Here is a 20611-nt window from a genome sequence, read left to right as displayed (position 1 = left end):
ATGTGCCATTTATAGATTTTCGAAAAGCCTTTGATTTGGCAAAGCCTTCTTTATGAATTACATTCAAGGGGTGTGAGTGGTAAACTGTATAATGTACTTAGTAGTATGTATGGTAGAATTTAAGCTTGTATTAAAGCAGACAATTGCAAATCAGCTTCATTCAATACATCATGTAGAATACGCCAAGGTTGTATGCTCAGTCCAGTTTTGTTTAATTTCTTCATGATTGAACTTACCAATCGTTTATTGGACCTAGGCTTATAGATAGTTCCGTTTCACAGTACATTGATGAAATCTTGTCATTGTTGTTTGCTGATGATATATCGTTAATTGATGATTGTATCATTGGTTTGCAAAAAAAGCTGGATGTTCTTGATATGTTTTGTAATAAATGGGCTTAGATGTTAACATTGCTAAATCTACATTATTGTTTTCAGAAATGGTGGTTACTTAAAGACAACTGAAAAGTGCCAATATTGAGGTTCGCAAATTCAAACTGTAGGACATACATATTCTGCAATTGTCTTCTCGTCCAGATTAATTTGGTCGAAGGCGTGTGAGACATTATGTATCTTTGATACTAAGATAGCTCCTATTTTATTGTATGGCTCCGAAATCTAGAGTTTCGAATATAGGCAAGTTATTGAAAAGTTGTTCAAACATTATTGTCTTTCTGATACAGTTTCAAATATGACTATGCTTGGAGATGTTGGAAGGCGTTATTTGTGCGTAAAATGTTTTACACGCTGCAACAAGTATAAGTGTAGGTTGTTATCTATGGATCGAAAACGATATCCACGTGCGACTTATGAAATGCTTTAAGTATTAGAAGAAAATGTTAAATTAACTTGGGTATCCAAAATCAGAATGCTACTGTTTCATGTTCCTGGTCCTCCTATGTTTGGATTACTCAAGCTTGTGGAAATGTTGACCCTTTTATTCATCAGATTGTACAACGTTGTAAGGATACAGCTTCAGACTTGGAAAGACAAAGTTACAAACTCAACGTATCTTAACGCGTACCCCAGTATTCAAACAACTCTTAAACCTGAAAAAATATGTATTACATCTTACAGGTAGAAAGGATCTTGTCTGAAATTCAACAATATCCCTATCGTCCATCAATTTATATCAGTCCACTCGTTTGTAGAAGGTGCAATTTGCAAGATGCAGAAGATGGACATCACTGCCTTTTTATTATCGCTTCCTTCTTAAACATACTTCTGTATCAATCCAGCGAGAGAATATTTTGACAGTTGTTATCTTCGCAAATTGCCAAACATATAGAAGGGCTTAGAAACCTCCCTATCTGGTTCAAATGTCTATAAATAATGTTGCTAGGTTCTATTGAAAGTGGTGTTGCTGAATACTTTACTGATAGTCTCATTCCACTTAGTTCCATGGACCCTGAGGCCGGAAATACTGAATACAGTTTGTCAGTGTGTCATTGATATCGGCAATACATACAGTAAACTACGGTTATAACGAACACGCCTATAACGAACTGACGGATATAACGAACCTTTATTAGTCCCTTCCATTTGTTGTACATATGCTATATATATGCTTATAACGAACTAGGGTTATTACGAACTAAAATTACTGGTCCCTTTGAGTTCGTTATAACCGTAGTTTACTGTATGCAATATAACGGTAATACGTCATCAATACATCGGTAATACCACATCAATATATCGACAATAAACAAGCACTAAACAGTTCGACCTATGTAAATAATCGAGTCTGTGACAGACAAAACATTGTTACACTTCGTGTCATTCTCGCCGCCGGGTTAACACCAAATCCTCATTGCATGTTTGTTTGTTGTTTAACGTCGCACCCAGTTATATAACAACTTTTTGACGGCGGTCAATAAATAAGCGAATTTGGACCAGACAATTCAGTGAATTGACATCATGAGCTTCAATAATCGAAATTGGGATACGATGACATGCATCAACCAACTCAGCGGGCCTGACCACCCGATCCCGTTATAATTAGTCACCTCTCACGACAAGCAAGAAGGGGTTGCTCAAGACCAATTCTAACCCGGATCGTCACGGGTTTAATCCTAACTGTAGTCGGACTTAAACTTTGTTAGGTCATTTCCCGTTAGTCCAGAAGTCCAGTAGTAAGAGCTGCTTCTGAGAATGTTTTTGTTTAGTTAAGGCAAGTTAATAAATTAACCATTTTTCGTTATTCCGAATATTTCTAAATCCGGGTGATTTTACCAAATCGGTACCATTGGGGTTGACGGGTTAACTGCGTACATAAAACATATACAGGATCCCTCCATACATGAGACTATGTTTTGTTTGCTTTGTTAATGGACCCACATAACAATTTTACAAAAATCAGGTCACTGTAATCCATAGGGTAATAATCCCTGGACACTTCATTTTTACGATCAATCCCCCCACCCCACATAATGCTTAGACATCCCTCCGAGAAAAACCCCAACCCTCTGAACATGAAAACAATAGGCAGCCTATACACTAGGTTGTGAATAGTCATGTAGCTGGGAGTAAAACGCTTAAGGTAAACGTTCAAAAGCATAGTATTTAGCCTCTGTCTGAAATACATCATGCAAAGCGTGTTTAGGTAGTGTCGATAGTGATGGCACCATTAGTTATTCCGATGTATTTGTATCAATGACGTACAGGGAATCCAGTGATGCTTGTGCCGGATAGTGCTGGGTGTGTTTATAACAGTGACATTCTGTTCCGGGTATAGGAAACCAATGATACTAGTGCCGGATAGTGCTGGGTGTGTTTGTAGCAGTGACATTCTGTTCCAGGTATAGGAAATCCAAGGATACTTGTGCTGGATAGTGCTGGGTGTGTTTGTAGCAGTGACATTCTGTTCCAGGTATAGGAAATCCAAGGATACTTGTGCTGGATAGTGCTGGGTGTGTTTGGACAGTGACATTCTGTTCTAGGTATAGGAATCCAAGGATACTTGTGCCAGATAGCGCTGGGTATGTTTGTAACAGTTATATTCTGTTCCAGGTATAGGGAATACAAGGATACGTGTGCCGGATAGTGCTGGGTATGTTTATAACAGTGATATTCTGTTCCAGGTATAGGAAATCCAAGGATACTTGTGCCGGATAGTGCTGGGTGTGTTTGTAACAGTGACATTCTGTTCCAGGTATAGGAAATCCAATGATACTTGTGCCGGATAGTGCTGGGTGTGTTTATAACAGTGACATTCTGTTCCAGGTATAGGAAATCCAAGGATACTTGTGCCGGATAGTGCTAGGTGTGATTGTAACAGTAACATTCTGTTCCAGGTATAGGGAATCCAAGGATACTTGTGCCGGATAGTGCTGGGTGTGTTTGTAACAGTGACATTCTGTTTCAGATATAGGAAATCCAAGGATACTTGTGCTGGATAGTGCCGGGTGTTTTTATAACAGTTACATTCTCTCCAGGTATAGGAAATCTAAGGATACTTGTGCTGGATAGTGCTGGGTGTGTTTGTAGCAGTGACATTCTGTTCCAGGTATAGGAAATCCAAGGATACTTGTGCTGGATAGTGCTGGGTGTGTTTGGACAGTGACATTCTGTTCTAGGTATAGGAATCCAAGGATACTTGTGCCAGATAGCGCTGGGTATGTTTGTAACAGTTATATTCTGTTCCAGGTATAGGGAATACAAGGATACGTGTGCCGGATAGTGCTGGGTGTGTTTATAACAGTGATATTCTGTTCCAGGTATAGGAAATCCAAGGATACTTGTGCCGGATAGTGCTGGGTGTGTTTATAACAGTGATATTCTGTTCCAGGTATAGGAAATCCAAGGATACTTGTGCCGGATAGTGCTAGGTGTGATTGTAACAGTAACATTCTGTTCCAGGTATAGGGAATCCAAGGATACTTGTGCCGGATAGTGCTGGGTGTGTTTGTAACAGTGACATTCTGTTTCAGATATAGGAAATCCAAGGATACTTGTGCTGGATAGTGCCGGGTGTTTTTATAACAGTTACATTCTCTCCAGGTATAGGAAATCTAAGGATACTTGTGCCGGATAGTGCTCGATGTGTTTGTAACAGTGACATTCTGTTCGAGGTATATGGAATCCAAGGATACCTGTGCCGGATAGTCCTGGGTGTGATTGTAACAGTGACATTCTGTTCCAGGTATAGGAAATCCAATGATGCTACTGCCGGATAGTGCTGGATAGTGCAGGGTGTGTTTATAACAGTGACATTCTGTTCGAGGTATAGGAAATCGAAGGATACTTGTGCCGGATAGTGCTGGGTGTGTTTATAACAGTGACATTCTGTTCCAGGTATAGGGAATCCATGGATACTTGTGCCGGATAGTTCTGGATAGTGCAGGGTGTGTTTGTAACAGTGACATTCTGTTCCAGGTATAGGAAATCCAAAGATTCTGGTGCTGGATAGTGCTGGATAGTACAGGGTGTGTTTATAACAGTGACATTCTGTTTTAGGTATAGGAAATCCATGGATACTTGTGCCGGATAGTTCTGGATAGTGCAGGGTGTGTTTGTAACAGTGACATTCTGTTCCAGGTATAGGAAATCCATGGATACTTGTGCCGGATAGTTCTGGATAGTGCAGGGTGTGTTTGTAACAGTGACATTCTGTTCCAGGTATAGGAAATCCATGGATACTTGTGCCGGATAGTGCTGGATAGTGCAGGGTGTGTTTGTAACAGTGACATTCTGTTCCAGGTATAGGAAATCCAAAGATTCTTGTGCTGGATAGTGCTGGATAGTACAGGGTGTGTTTATAACAGTGACATTCTGTTCCAGGTATAGGAAATCCAAGGATACTTGTGTCGGATACTGCTGGGTGTGTTTGTAACAGTGACATTCTGTTTCAGGTATAGGGAATTCAATGATCAACGGACCTGGCATAGTCGTTATCGGACGATATTTCAAGAAGCGCCGCGGATTAGCCACTGCTATTTCAATGTCTGGAATAAGCATTGCGTCCGGGGTATTCCCGATGGTTGTAAGACTCCTACTGGATGAGTACGGCATCCGCGGCACCATGCTGATCTGTACAGGGCTGACGATGAACATGTTCGTAGGAGCAACTTTATTCAGGCCAATCGAGTCCTTCAAAAAGAAGAAACGTCCTATACTGGACGTTGAGGAAAATGGAAATCCAGACAGCATTAATAAACACCCTTCCACCGATAGACAAAACGGAAATGCCAAATCAGATCTGAAGGTTAAACAAAAAGATAAATTGACAGGGAATGTGGATAAAAGACATAAAGTGTTTGAGGACGGTTTGGAAACTCCACTGTCTTGCTCTGCTGATTCACACAAGGACACCTCACTGTCCCCTTTGGCACGTCCTCGAACAGTTTCTAATGCAAGTCGAACAATTTCGGAATCTGAGAAAAGAATGTTTACGAGTGATCCGGAGTTATTATCGATTTCAATTTTAGACTTAGCTCACGCAGGAAAAGACGAGTTCCGAGCAAAAACATCTTCCTTTGTGGAGGAAAAATCCAAATGTTGCAAAAGTAACATTTTAGACCTGTCCTTGATAAAAATGCCGATGTTTCAACTTTTTGCAATTACTGCTGTTTTTGGGATATGCATTAACCTGATAGTAAACTACATACCTGCTTTCGCCAACGAGAACCACATAAACAAGACTGACTCTGCTCTGTTACTATTGATAATGGGATCTATAGATTTCTTCTGTCGGATAATTCTTGGTGTTTTGGTTGATTTAAAGTTGCTAAAAGTGAACCAAATAATGGCAATCGGTTTGATTCTCTCTGGCACCATGGCCCAGTTCACCTTCTTTTTCACAACGTATCCTCTGATGATCATGTTTTCTATTTTCCACGGAATTTTTGGAAGCTCCTACCAAAGCCTTGTGCCCATTCTGATAGTGGATTATATGGGCTTGGAGTACATGGGGAAGACGCTTGGTTTCTCGTCGATGCTTCATGGAATGTCCATTGCGATGACGCATCCAATTCTGGGTGCGTATCAACGTCTGTTTTGTGTTATGTGTGCACAGATGTATGTCTCGTTGGTAACGTAATGTTATGATTCGTGTTATGTGCAGTAATTGTTAAGAATATTTCAAAATTAATTGTTATCCTGTAACCTTAATAATTTTGGGCACTGATATCTTCGTAAAGGTATCCGTATTGTCTCATACTTTTCCAATGATCCTCCAGACAACCAGCGTACTTTAACATCCTCTCAGGACCCAGGTCGTCCCGCGTCACGTCTTGTTTTCACACGTAACCTCTAGTTATCTCTTGTTTTCACATGTAGCCTCGCATCATATCTTGTTTTCACATATAACCTCGCGTTATCTCCTGTTTTACATGAAACCTCGCGTTATCACTTGTTATCACTTGTAGCCTCGCGTCATCTCTTGTTTTCAAATATAACCTGGCGTTATAACTTGTTTTACATGAAACCTCGCGTGAGTGAGTGAATATGGTTTTACGCTGCTTTTAGCAATATTCCAGCAATAGCACGGCGGGGGACACCAGAAATTGGCTTCACACATTGTACCCATGTCGGGAATCGAACCAGGGTCTTCGGCGTGACGAGCGAACGCTTTAAGCACTAGGCTACCCGACCGCCCCAAACCTCGCGTGATCTCTTGTTTACACATGAAACCTTGCGTGATCTCTTGTATTCACATGAAGCCTTGCGTTATCGCTTGATTTACATGAAACCTCGCGTTATCTCTTGTTTTCACATGTAACCTAACGTTATCTCTTGTTTTACATGAAACCTCGCGTTATCTCTTGTTTTCATATGTAACCTAACGTTATCTCTTGTTTTACATGAAACCTCGCGTCTTCTGTTGTAGTCACATGTAGCCTCGCGTTATCTCTTGTTTTACATGTAACCTCGCCGCTTCTCTTATTTTCCCAAGTGGCCCCCACATTCTGTCTTGTTTTCCTGTGTGCGCCCCACGCCCAGGTTTACCAAGGCGATTCCTCGCCCTTCCTTACCGACCGCGGTCTCTCTTGTTCTATTTCCTTTTTATGTTGCCTACTTGTACTTTCAGGCAGCATCAAGGAGGCCAGCGGCACCTACAGCTACTGCTACACCTACCTTGGATGCTCCGCCTATGTAGCAGCCGGCCTCCTGCTAGTCGGAGAACCATTGGTTAGGAGGAAGGTCAAGGCCAAAGAGAAGGGAAATGAGAGGGATAAAGAATCAAACGCCCCCTTAAAGGATAACACATAACTAATTCCATGTTCATATCCTTGAGAATGGTCTACTTTCAATTTCTGACAAAACGAACATTGATTCTAAAGGGTAGGTATCTTCAGAGGAATCATTAGATTTGGGCAATACTCCAGACCGAAATCACTGGCTTGGAACATTCCAGGTGCAAGTGATAGGTTTAAGATATTGTACTCGTGTGGGACATCTAATTCGGATGTTCAACGTTATGAGCCAAAGGTGAACTCTGTAGTTATTGTGCGAAACGTTAACTTTAATTAGTTTACGTTCCGTATTGTTTTCTAGCAATTTACGAAACTATTATTTCACTCTTACTCTGTATTGTGTTGTATCACCGATATCACTGGTACAATGGTCAGAAGTATCATTGCACCCCGGTGCAGATATTGTAAGATGTATGTCATTATAATTATTGTAAATTTTGTGTAAACATTTATGATTCAAATGTTAATTGCCCCTGTTACAAGTACTAATGCCGTTGGTTTAGCAGAAAATACTTCATTGCCTGACATTACTGGAAAGGCGCCGTTTTGACGTTTTGACATTAGGAAGAAGGAATGAACCTACCATCCTATGAAACTACCCAGGGACTCTATCTTGAAACAGTACATAAGAAGTAGCTATGGGTAGGTAGGTAGGCAATAAGCAATGGGCTATTGAGAACATGTACTAAACAAACAATCGGAACAGTTACTTACACCAAGATATACGGAATTCGAATTGAAACGATTTGGAATTTATGTTTATGGTATAGAACATGTCATTGATCCATTCAAACTGTATGTCAGAATTTTAATCCAAGGGACGGCAACAATGGTACATGTACATGGCTCGTCGCTCTGATGTTATTCCAACTTCTTTGGTCACAGTTAAAAATGTCGTGATATGGTTTTGCACTTATTTAGCTGAATCCCGATGCCCGTCCGCGTTTCCTACAGTCCACGTTAGAGCGAGACTTAAGGAACAAATTTCCACAAATACGCCAAACAAGATACTTTTTCTGCATGGAAAGTCCGTAATTGTTCCCTTATTACCTCCGTGTTGTTTCACGTTGGGTATCTCCACACAGTCGTTATTTTAAATTTCAACAAATTATAGGACCAAACCGGAACTATATCCTGTGTGGTATTAATATTAATGCTTCTTTCTCGATTGTTAACCCATGGCAGGGTGGATGTACATGTACACTACTGCTCACAACTAATTACCTACTTATCGAAAAAACATGTACGTTTGCAGAATGAACACTTGTTTGCGGAATTACTCTGGGACGTTTGCGGAATTATCGCGGTATATTTGCGGAATTATAGCGGTACGTTATATATATTTCTGCATTCCGCAGACTGTTACGCAGTGTCTCATTTTGGATAGATGTCAGTACACTTTAAATGTTTTGTTTAATAAAGTTTGTTCTTGAACTTATGTGTGACATTTAAATAAACAGACGCCAAAGTACTGAATATAGTTCAGAACAAATTGTACAGGGTACTGTTATATTTGCATGTTATTGTCATATGATTAAGAAATGTTTATTAAACTTCAAAATTAGGTTTGTCCGCCATGTTATTGTGTTTACTGCTAAAATGTGTCCTCGATACCTAAGTTTTTTTGTTATTTTTGTTTAACGCCGCACTCAGCAATATTCCAGCTATAGGACGGCGGTCTGTAAATAATCGAGTCTGGACGAGACAATCCATTGATTGACATCATGAGTACATACGTGTTAACATGTACGACATTCACGTGGGCTGAATATTTTAAATAGAAAAACTGGAATTTTAGAATTTCCCTGTTACACTGTGATGATCTTAGTAAATTATTTGGGGCCGTCGGGTAGCCTAGTGGTTAAAGCGTTCGCTCGTCACGCCGAACACCCGGGTTCGATCCCCGACATGGGTACAATGTGTGAAGCTCATTTCTGGTGTCCCCCGCCGTGATATTGCTGGAATTTTGCTAAAAGCAGCGTAAAACCAAACTCACTCACTCACTCACTAGTAAATTACTTGTTCAAATTGTCAAGGGGCCTATCATCAGGCATTTTAAGTCTCCATGGAAAAAATCAGCTTACTAGCAAGGTGTCAGCACCAAGCAACGGGAGATACAAACTGTGGAAGTACAAACTGTACAAGCAGGATTGCATTTGTACAGAGCAGTGCCACGGAAACCATTGCCACAGAATTGCGAAAGACATGTGGCTGAACGTTCTCAGCCTAGCTACGAAGGATGTATAGCACACCCACAACAGCTTGCAGGCATTTTCCCCATGCTTACACAAAATACACAACCAGGCAGCATATTACTACGGGCATCAAAGTGACTAGGTATTCTCTGTTGATGAAAATGAACAAAATTGGCAAACGTAGCTGTCATCAAGTAACTCAGCTCATTAAACCCATCACATTCCTTTGCGTCTGTGCAGAGATGGGCAGCGGGGTTCAAGAGAGGAATAAAGAGCTTCGGAGACGATCCAGGATCTGGAAGACCTTCAACTCACACCGCTATCGAAAATGTTGATAAAATACATGATATTATTTAAGCAATACTCACGACAAAGATGAGACCACTCTGCAGAACGAACTGGTCATGACAAAGGTTTCAGCATGCTCAGTTCCAAAGCTAGTGCCCCCTGATCACAAACGCTCCAGGTGAGAATTTATGAAATGTATTTGTAGTGATTGTCAGTGGCAGCCAATGATTGAACCGATGTTACAAAGCCTAGTTTCGGGACAGGGCTAGCTGTATCTATATGAGAGCAATATGAGGCCAACTCGTGACCTTTTACAACCTGACATGCGTCTTATCTAGATATGCCAAGCGCGGATTGGGTACCTCGTGGTAATCACAGAAAACCTGCCGGCTTCCAACTCTGCTCTGGATTCAAGAAAGGTGACCCTAGGTCCTCCCTCGTTACTTTACACAAGATTGCTGTGGAATCATGGTGGTCATATGACTCTCAAATGTCGCTTCTGAAGAACTAAATGGAACGGTCCTTTTGTGTTATCACTCGTATAGTTATATCATTGGTTGTAACACCAGATTTACATCGAATCAGGTTATGTCACGCGTTCTAATGAATTAAATCATGATGTTTTGTCGGAAAAGAAGAATATATCGAATACCTTGTCAGACAACAAACAAAATGAATTGTAAGTCAACAATGAGGATATGACGTCATAACTCTATGACTTCCTTACACGTCCATGTTACGTCAACAGTGACATGTCCACGACGGTATTTGTATGCTGTAGACCCTCATGCTATATAGTGTGTGAAATCAGGGTTACACGCGCCATCCATATGGCTTTATATAAACGAACCCATTTTGAAGCAAAAGTAAAATGGCGATCGTAATTTTATTTGTATCATAATTATTAATGATGAGCCTTTGTAAAGAAATTGTGTCTTCTACTAAGAAATGAGTGTGTTGTAGCGGTGAAGAAGTAGCCTGGTGGTAAAAGCGTTCGCTCGTCACGCCACACGCCCGGATTCGAGTGTGGAGCCTATTTCTTGTGTCCCCCGTCGTAATATTGCTGCAATAAAGCGGCGTAAAACCATACTCATTGACTGATAATTAACTGTTACCCCAATGACGTAGATCGATGCTCATGATATCAATCACTAGATTGTCCAGACTCGATTATTGACAGATCGCCGTCATACTGCTAGAATATTGCTGAGTGCGGAGTTAAACAACAAACAAACAACATTTAACTGTTGTGATGTAGGGGGCACGGGTGGCCCAGTCGTCTAAGGCGCCGCGATTCTCTGAGCAGAGTTGCGTCCCTTGGGCACGCCAGAAACCTATGATTGTGGGTTCGAATCCCGGTTCGCCCCGATTATGTTTCTAGGTTTTTCAGCACCATACCCGTGCTCGTGGGTTTCACCGAAGTGGTAAACGTCTGAGACCTGCATCACTTCGAGCTTTCTTCCCACATTAAGCTGACGCGCCGTGATGTAACTGGAATACTGTTAAAAGCGGCGTTAAATCCAACTCACTCACTCACTGTTGTGATGTAATGGAAACGTGTTTCCTGTTGATCAGCTTCGTCAAGAAGCTAAGAGGGCGTCAACAATGATGCTTCTATTCCGCTGTGACTACCGTGACGTAATTACATTACGTTATCACTGGTTTTACAATGTCCACAATGACATCGGAATGACAATAACATGTATGTAGTGCCAAAGCAATGTTACACGGATTTCTATGAAACAAATCTTATTTAACAATATGATAGCATTTTGGTATGACAAAGGACGAAACATAATTTTTAATACACACCAATAATGTACCTACCCTATTTCACTGCAAGGGTTACCGTTATCCTTAACCGGAAACTTTATCCATACGGAGACGGGAATTGATGCTGACGTTTGACTACCAGACAACGAATTTCGTGTATCTTACAAATCTCATGATAACGAGATGGACAAAGAACCTTTATCACCGAATTAGTGAACGAGTCAATACACGATGCCACTTTCTGGCTGTATCATATTCCATCCACGATATGCAAAATAATCCCTCATTGTCCCGGTGATTCTCACGGCTGATGTGTCCATCAAATGAAAAGCGTAATGTTTCCGAAACATATCCGTTTACGTCCATGCATAATGTATGCCCGTTACAACAATACCAGCATGTAAAATGCATTGGCTGTTTTCTCTGTTCGTACGTGATAGGTGATCCTGTCATCCATGCTGCGACACTGATGGTGAAGGCCGCGTGAAATTACACATGCATCATTACAGAGTTCATGGTCGATAACGGCAATACGCCTGGCGAAGGTCATCATAGAGGTCAACTCCATGGCGTTAGTGGGCATGTGTGAGGCATATTCTGGGACAGAACATTGATAGGGGTACTGTCATTTATTGATTGGCTTGTTGCCATAGGCACAATCCCGGAAACCCACGGTATGGTAATTAATCGCATTTCAGAGAGAGCTTTCACTTTTAGTGTTATACACGAGGATTGATATTAATGTTTAAATGTAAATCGTCCATTTCGTTCGTTTAAGGCGAATTGTGCAAGCGTATTTTTTTATCTTCTGTCTGTTATACGGAATGATCCACCTTTTGATTAGAACAGAATTTGGTAGTCAATATGTTATTACGTTAGTATTCTAGTGGTTAAAGCGTTCGCTCGCCACTCGAAAGGCCCGGATTCGAATCCCCGCATGGAAACAAAGAAAGCGTGAAGCCGATTTCTTGTGTCCCCCGTCGTGATAGTGCTGGAATAAAGCGGCGTAAAACTATACTCATTCACTGTTCCCAAATCTCATTGTCGTTATGGACACTATCACATATTTTAAACTGAAAGCGAAGAACGAATAATAAATTTATTTTGAAAAATATCCTGAAACAATGGAAAACAAGGACAAATTATTTTTCCCATTATCATTTGGCCCCCATTATTCCCACGGCAGTAATACCGCAATCCTACTTAAGAGATATTTATGCAGGAATCCACTGTTGTATTGTTAGACGATGACAACTAAATCGATGACATGCTGCTGGGTCTCCTGTAGCAGGTTTGTCAGCCCTATACCCGTGCTCACCAAAGTGATAAACGTCTAAGACCCGCATCGCTTCGAGCATTCCTCCAACATCAAGTTGACAAGCCATGATATAACTAGAATACTGTTAGAAGCGGCGTTAAATCCACCTCACTCAATCGTGTAGCAGCTAAACAGCAAAAACATGTATATGTCTTCAACACTGTGAATGTGTCTTTTTACTACTGTATTCCATTGCCAAACTATATATGGTTTATGGGAATTGCTATGTCAATGTACGCTTTCCGTATGCTTGTTATTCATCCGTAGAGTGATCGTTGGTTTGTGTAACGTTATTCACAGAAACACAATACAATACCTAACGGCAATCCTTCACTCAGTAATGAACATGTATGTACGTACATGTATGTGTCAGTGTGTCATACGCCCACAATTATGTCTCATTGGCCGAATATTAAATTAACTGTTCAGTTGCACGTTTATATTTTTACTGTACATGATATGTGATACTTAGGGACTGGTCATTTAGGGGAGGGGTGTGTGGGGGTGAGGCTGCGAATTTGGCCTTTGGACTGTGTCATGTTTTGCCGACACCCACCATTTTATATAGCATGTTTTATGTTCCCCCACCCCCACCCCAAACCCCAATACATATAACATTTTTTCATGCCCCCTTCCCTATAATAAATGAATACTCGCCAAGTAATGTAGAACGTTTAAAAAATCAATAATTGAAAAAATACCACTGTTTTATTTTTTCATGCCCTCCACCAAGAATTATGAATATGGATTCTACTTCCTGTTATGGCCAAATGACACTATTCATCACAGCGTATCAAGGCATAATCAATTAAAGGCCCGTATAATGCAATCTATATTCATTCCTCATATATGATATATACGATACCGAAACATACTCGGATTTTAATATTTATTAACACTGATAATTTAGACATTGATAATCGGATCACGTTACACATGACATCGGCAGTATATGTATAGAGCTCATTGTCAAACATGATATTGACAGATGTTTCAACATGTCGTATTATAGGTACATTATATTATATATTATATTAATAAGCAAATAGATACTGTTGATATAAGGGCGACATTTTGATCCAATCCTTGTGTACACCGTTGTCCCATTTATCACATGGCAAGAGTACATACTGAAGCAACCTCGAATATCAAAATAGGGCAATGTTGTCAATAAGGTTTGGACACAGATGTACAAGCATGCATGTCGCCCCGTTAAATTACCAAAAGTATCAAATCGCTTATTAACATATGTACATAAAACAAAATGTCTGCAATTGGCTTGTTTCCTAAATAAATTTAAAATCACCCAGGAGAATTAATTACCAACAGCAAAGATACAGGTGGCTATTAAAAAGAAATATGTTTTCTGAAGGCAAATATAATCATGGTCGATCGCACATTAACATGTTAAGAACAATTTGATCCGCTACAGAGACAGCTCTCGAAAAAATGTTAATTTGAAAAAAAGTACTTTTCAGGATTAAGTCAGAACATGTTTTATAGGATTATAAACAATTTTCAAAACGTTAAACTGTTTAATAATTATCATGAACACTTAGCATGAGAGAGATCATACGATGGAAGACCAGCTATGGTTTCTTTGGTCGTAGATATCAGTACGTCGCTACCCTATACATGTTTTTATATATTAATTTGCTAATGGGCTTGTCGGTGATCAGATATCAGTTCGCTGTATCCGTTAGTTCGCTGTAGAGGGTTCGTTATATACGTAAATTTTATAAGATATTATATAGGAGATAAATCGGGGATTTTTTAACAGTTCGTTGTATCCGTTTGTTCGCTATATCCGTGTTAGTTATATCCGTGTTCTACTGTATTTCTGTTGAAACATGTCATAATTCTGAGTTGTATGACACGCACCTTTATCTCAATTAGGAGACTTAGGTACCCTTGTGATTCCAAAGTTCGTTCGTCACGCTAAAGGCTCGGCTTCGATTCCCAATGTGGGTACAATGTGTTCTCATTTCTTGTGTCATCTGCCGTTGTATTGCTGGAAGATTGCTAAGAGCTGCTTAAAACTCAACTCACAGACACACACTACTTAATTGCTTGACAGTTTTATGTAGGAAGAAGGCTTGGTCTTCAGCACCCCATGCTTGTCGTCAGAGGCGACTAACGGGATCTGGTGGTAAGGCTCGCTACCTTGGTTGATGCATGTCATCGTATCTAAATTGCGTAGATCGAAGAAGGCCCGATGTGCCGCATTTACCACCGTGAATTTGGTGAAAACCAAGAGTACGGGATGAGATGCTCACATGACAAGAAACTTAATCTTGGAACCTTGTGTGACTAAGGGACGCAACTCTGCAGTCGCGAACGCTGTACCCAGTGGTTTACATGGAAGGAAAATACACTATTGGAGGCAACTGATGAGACAAGTTGTTGTATTTGATATGCATGTTTCATATTGGTTACAACGTCATCCACCGAAACGCCGATTAATCGACAATCACATTCCTAAAACGAAAGATTCAATATGACATCGTGTCATGGATGAATGGACATGGTATTGTATCATTGCCGGTACTTTTTATGTACGTCAATGGCAATATCATGACGACTGGTGAAACATTCTCTACTTGGCAGGACAAACAAGTGGTCGATAGTGTGAGTAACAATCCAATGCCTATTCATATACACCTGGACAAATTACAAATTGGACTACTATCACTCTTATAAATCATTATTTGTATGTGGATCTGTGTCCTTCATACTTAGTAGGGGCGGTCGGGTAGCCTAGTGGTTAAAGCGTTCGCTCGTCACGCCGAAGACCCTGGTTCGATTCCCGACATGGGTACAATGTGTGAAGCCCATTTCTGGTGTCCCCCGCCGTGATATTGTTGGAATATTGCTAAAAGCGGCGTAAAACCATACTCACTCACTCACTCATACTGAATAAAGTATTAATTGATCCATGGAGTATAGTCACCCAGTGTTATGTTTTATCCATAACATCCATCTTAATGAGCTGCGACCACCCAAATACCCCACTTTAAAATTTGATCGTTTCTTTCGGCAATCAATATGAAACAAACTTACATGTATTTGGACAATTGTCAGTTGTCAGGGATGTCAATGTTATCAATGGCGAGGAAGTTATTCCATTTATATGCTTATTATCAGTTAACTTCCGGAATAGTAAAGATGGACGTCAAACGTGAAAGAAACTTGTGGAATATTCTGCGATTTTTATCCTGACACAGGACTGGTCTTCCACTGTGTGGAAAGTGCTGGATGCTTGTCAGACTATATAAGTGTGGCGGGCGCGTGGCTATCTCATATCAAACGTCATCTCTCATTTCATCTGACATTACATCAAGACCAGCTCACTTATCACCCCTTACATCTGCCAGGCAATATTGCACTACCACTCTATTGTGTTCTGCCATTGTAATTGCTGTGCAGTAATTGTATTTGTAAACCTAGTTAATTTTGTAATTCAGTTGTTGATTGTATACCATTTGTTGTTTTCTTTGTTGGTTTCACGCACTAAATTCTTTTACGTGCAGATTTCTGGGTTAACATATTGTTTCAGTATGGGGATCAACTCGTCACACAATACAATACAATGATCAATAATAATTTAGACAAGTTATGTTTAGTGTACGTGTATTACATATAGGGTTGATAAAACGTATACATGTGCCTTATTAGAATGGCAGAACAACAGCTGAGACGCACGTGTTTTTTATATTTGATTATCACCTTTGATGTAAGAGTGAGTGTGTTTGACGCCGCTCTTAACAGTACTCCAGTTACATTACGGCGTGTCAGCTTAATGTGGGAGGAATGGCTGAAGTGAGGCAGGTCTCAGACGTTTACCACTTCGGTGAAACCACGGCAACGGGATGGTGCTGACAAACCTAGAAACATAATCTGGGCGAACCGGAATTCTAACCAACAATTACAGGTTTCTGGCGTGTCCAAAGACCGCAACTTTGCACAGCTAATTGCGGCGCCTTAGACGACTGGACCACCCGTTCCACATTGATGTAAGAGAATAAATTCGATATAGCGGTGCAAAAGCTCGTAATAGTTTATGAAGATTGTTTTTTTGCACATAATGTTTCTTTTTCTGTATCATAGTTAATATTGTAAATGCTCAAAGGTGTAATATTGCAGTGGCTTCAGGCTTATTGTGCATGCCATTAAACATATTGTCCAACATATTAACAATGTACGTTTATTGATTATTATAATGTAATTAGATGTCTAACTCATCCTGTTAAATAGTACCATAATTAAACCGAATATCAAATCAACACAAAAGAACAAAACAACGCAAAATGTTACAGTTAAATGATATAAAACGACACGGTTAGTTCACATGGACGATGTAATTAAGGTCACATTGCAGGATGCAGATTCTAAATACTAGTACATGTACCAGGTTGAATCTATTCATGTCTTGTGAGCTACCCTCAACAGTAACCTCCCTTGCATATGCGTTGTGGATATGTGATACCAATGATATTATTTCATTCACTGTTGATTAGCAGCGCGGAATGTTAAACGAATGTACACGTGCTGGCAAATTGCCGCTAATATATTGCTATAAGAGAGTGTTGGTTACTTATCCAAACTGCCTGTCCCAAACGCCCTATCGCTGTCTTAGATGTATGATCCAAACGCACCTGGCAATATGACAATGGTACGTGCATGACCTGAGAATACACTGCCAGGTTTATGTTTAAGTTGGTTTGTGATGCCTGTGTGCATACACGTTCACTCACACATGGATAACGCATTCTGCTGCACATGAAACTGTGACGATATACTGTGTAAAGGAACCACGGGTTTGCGATCCGAGATAATTTTAACTGAAACATTTTTTTATTTGTATTGATAGCAGGTTATTTTCAACCTTTTCAAATATTTTATCGCCTTATACTTTTTTTAATATTCATATTGGATCATAAACATATGTGGCTCGATCATTCTATTTCCAGGGCAAGAAAATCATAAGGAACCATTAATTAACATGTGTATTAACTTAATTATCAGCAATTGAAAAACACAGAAAATGAATGAATGCAATACTTACTAATTACTGAATGAATATTGACGTATATCCAAGTTGTCACATATATCCCATCTCATGCGTCAGCTGTGCTGGTAAGCAGAGTTCACACGGGTCAAACATCTGCACATATAAGAATGTCATCACATCCAACTGCTGATAGTTATATTTGCCCCTGCTCTTCTACTAACTCGTGTGTACAGCACGTCTGCTCGACAGAATAGACTCTCCGTACAACATTCTCTCAATCCTGTATACAATTGTACGTCTGTTTCCTGACCACTTCCAGAAGCACAACCAGTTCCTTTTATAACGCGATAACGTATATGGCTACAGAAAACTTACCTTGTATCTTATTCAAACCAACAATCATCCAAAGCAAAAGTCGGCATGTGATTATGAAAAAAATACGGGATAACTGTTTTAACAGCTGTACAACATGAGTGCTATAATTGCTTTAACTTACTTATAAATGAATAGCAATTCAACCATCGCCAGCCTGCTCCATCTAGGTTATGTGTGTGCTGTTTCTGTGGTCAGCGTATATCAAAGGTCTTGTGGTTACTATTTACTCACTCACTCAATGATTACAGTCCTCCTTGCCACAGGGTCAAGTGTGTACATTGCCCCAAGTCGTGATATCCAGTCCGCTTAACCGTCTTGCATAAGGGGCATTACTAGGGTGTCAGTTTACGGGTTAGAATAACAGTTGTATGATCGTTGCTCCAGCATTTAAATGTGAGGTGAGGTGAGGTGAAATGGGGTTTAACGTCGCATTCAAGATTATTGCACTTATATAGCGACGTGCATCCACGTGCGTGTACGTGTGTGGCTGCTTGTACTACTGATGCCGATTTATAGTGCTAACTCACTGAGATACCATGCCGCAGTTTAACATGAATACCCCACTCAGACACAGCATATACACTCCGAGCCGACCAGTCTTTGTTTTAGTCCCTTTATGCCGAGCGCCAGACAGGGTAACAACAAGTAACGTCTTTTAATGTCTTTTAGTATGACGCGGCCGGGGATCGAACCTCGAACCTTCCGCTCTCCGGGCGGACGCTCTACGCATTAACATGTACATGTTGAGTTTAGGATTAGGATTTTAAGTTCCAGGATATGTGATGACAATTCATTTTGTTTATTTTCGTGAATACTGAAAGTTCTTCAGGTCAAGCACCACGGGTCATGGCCTGATAGTGGGCAGCGGAATAATTCGCTGTGGGTAATTGGCAAGTGTGCACATTATACCATATTGACAATACCTGTTAAATAAAAAACGAAATGGAAGATGCTGCATGTCAATCAACTGTCAGCCACCTGCATTTTTGGACACACACACATTACACACACAGAGGCATGTATACAGTTTAGGGTGTGTACTCCCTAAGTAGCAGTGAATGAATATCGAGTGCCCACTGATCCATCGACCGGGGAAGCGATATATAACAGCGTCACTGAGCAGCACCGGTTGTATATTAGTCGATTTAAAAGTCCGATGTATTTCTTATTATTATCATATATGTGCACTTATATTTGATGTCTGTATTCCAGCTTGTATTACATTACGATGTTGTAACACTGAGTAAAAGTAACAAGTATTCTAAACTTTCAACGATAAGTATTGCAAGTTTATTAATTAACTATTAAAATTGCCTGTCTATATGACCACTCTAAATACTGAACTGTACAGTTTGGAGAATGTATTTATGCAGCATGTATGTATAACTACTATTTAAATGCATTCTCACTTTGGAGGATTGGAATCTGTTGTAATAGATTGAATTTGGTTCTTCAGTTTAATACTTTATTTAATTGAATTTCAGGTCACCGCAGTGAAGCCGTTCGGGTTTACATGAGGTCTTCAGATGACCAAAAGGCATCAGTTTCCGACATGTTGTGCGTTTGGCAAACTTGGAATGCGCATATTGCAACTTCATCTAACTGTTCAACAAATCGAACTTCAAAAATGACCTAAAGCTCGACTCAAACTTATGAAATATTCCCTTTCTTTTAGCCCTTAGATTACTATTCTTTCGAACATTCTGTCACCGCTTGCCAATTGAAACTTGAAGATGGAATACGACTCCAAAAAGTGATAGTATTTGTAAACTATGTGAAATGGAAGGTGTTGGATGAATACCATTTCACTTTTATATGTACACATTTTAACGATGCTCGTAAATTGTATATCCCATGCAATTTTAGGAATCAACCAAATATGCTAAAGTTCTCTCTCCTGATGAAACAGTGTAAATATCCTGAGAACATTATGAAAGTTGTTAAAGCTCCCGGCTGATCCCCTGTCTGCCTTACTATGTTATCTCTGTTTGCACTCCATATGCCGAGGTCGTCGGCTTGAGAGTAATAAAGTTCTGTCAGTTCAGTCTATTTACCTGATAAGATAAACACAGCGCTTGTGAAGTAGGACTAGCCTCTATGTTCACCCTGTTTGGTCTCTGTTCATATTTTACTCCGCCATGTACTCGTATAAATGCCAACATGTACCAATAGCGATGTTCAACGAAATCGCAGTACGAAATCTGAATCTGCAGCTTATCTGAATCCTCAATGCAGACAATGTACACATTAGTCAACTGTGTAGCCTTGTGAGTAAGGCTTTCGTTTGACCTCGTTACATCGAAGACCATATGTGCCGACCTTTCTAAATTGTGAAGATGTTATGGCCTAGTGGTTAAAGCGTTCGTTCGTCATACCGAAATGCCCCGGTTCGATTGCTCTAGGAGGTATAATATGTGTGGAGAGAGAGAGAGAGAGAGAGAGAGAGAGAGAGAGAGAGA

General features: G+C 40.2%; 2 protein-coding genes across 9 annotated transcripts in view; one reads left to right on the top strand and one right to left on the bottom strand.

The window, feature by feature from the left end:
* LOC139447120 (monocarboxylate transporter 5-like) overlaps positions 1 to 17901 on the bottom strand; it is a 55143-nt gene extending 37242 nt beyond the window's left edge. Inside the window, exon 1 of one of the 2 annotated variants that reach the window (XM_071228293.1) lies at positions 17832 to 17901. The gene's annotated coding sequence lies outside the window, so the exon portion shown is untranslated. Of the gene's footprint in view, positions 1 to 9755; positions 9816 to 17831 lie in introns of those variants that run through there. The other variant, XM_071228295.1, reaches the window with a different exon arrangement.
* LOC139447121 (monocarboxylate transporter 12-like) overlaps positions 1 to 19767 on the top strand; it is a 61171-nt gene extending 41404 nt beyond the window's left edge. For 5 of the 7 annotated variants that reach the window (XM_071228301.1, XM_071228297.1, XM_071228300.1 and 2 more), the window contains exons 5-6: positions 4850 to 5974; positions 7027 to 8714. In XM_071228301.1, the coding sequence (XP_071084402.1) occupies positions 4850 to 5974; positions 7027 to 7208 (1307 nt within the window). In that variant the 3' untranslated portion in view covers positions 7209 to 8714. Of the gene's footprint in view, positions 1 to 4849; positions 5975 to 7026; positions 8715 to 11888; positions 12139 to 19636 lie in introns of those variants that run through there. The other 2 variants (XR_011652007.1, XR_011652008.1) reach the window with 2 other exon arrangements.
* Positions 19768 to 20611: the final 844 nt, after the last annotated feature.

Source organism: Haliotis cracherodii, unplaced genomic scaffold (genome assembly GCF_022045235.1).
Source record: "Haliotis cracherodii isolate W230 unplaced genomic scaffold, xgHalCrac1.p SCAF_7, whole genome shotgun sequence".
Lineage (NCBI taxonomy): Eukaryota > Metazoa > Mollusca > Gastropoda > Lepetellida > Haliotidae > Haliotis > Haliotis cracherodii.
Note: the sequence above shows the minus strand (reverse complement) of the source record. Positions and strands in the feature narration are given on the sequence as shown.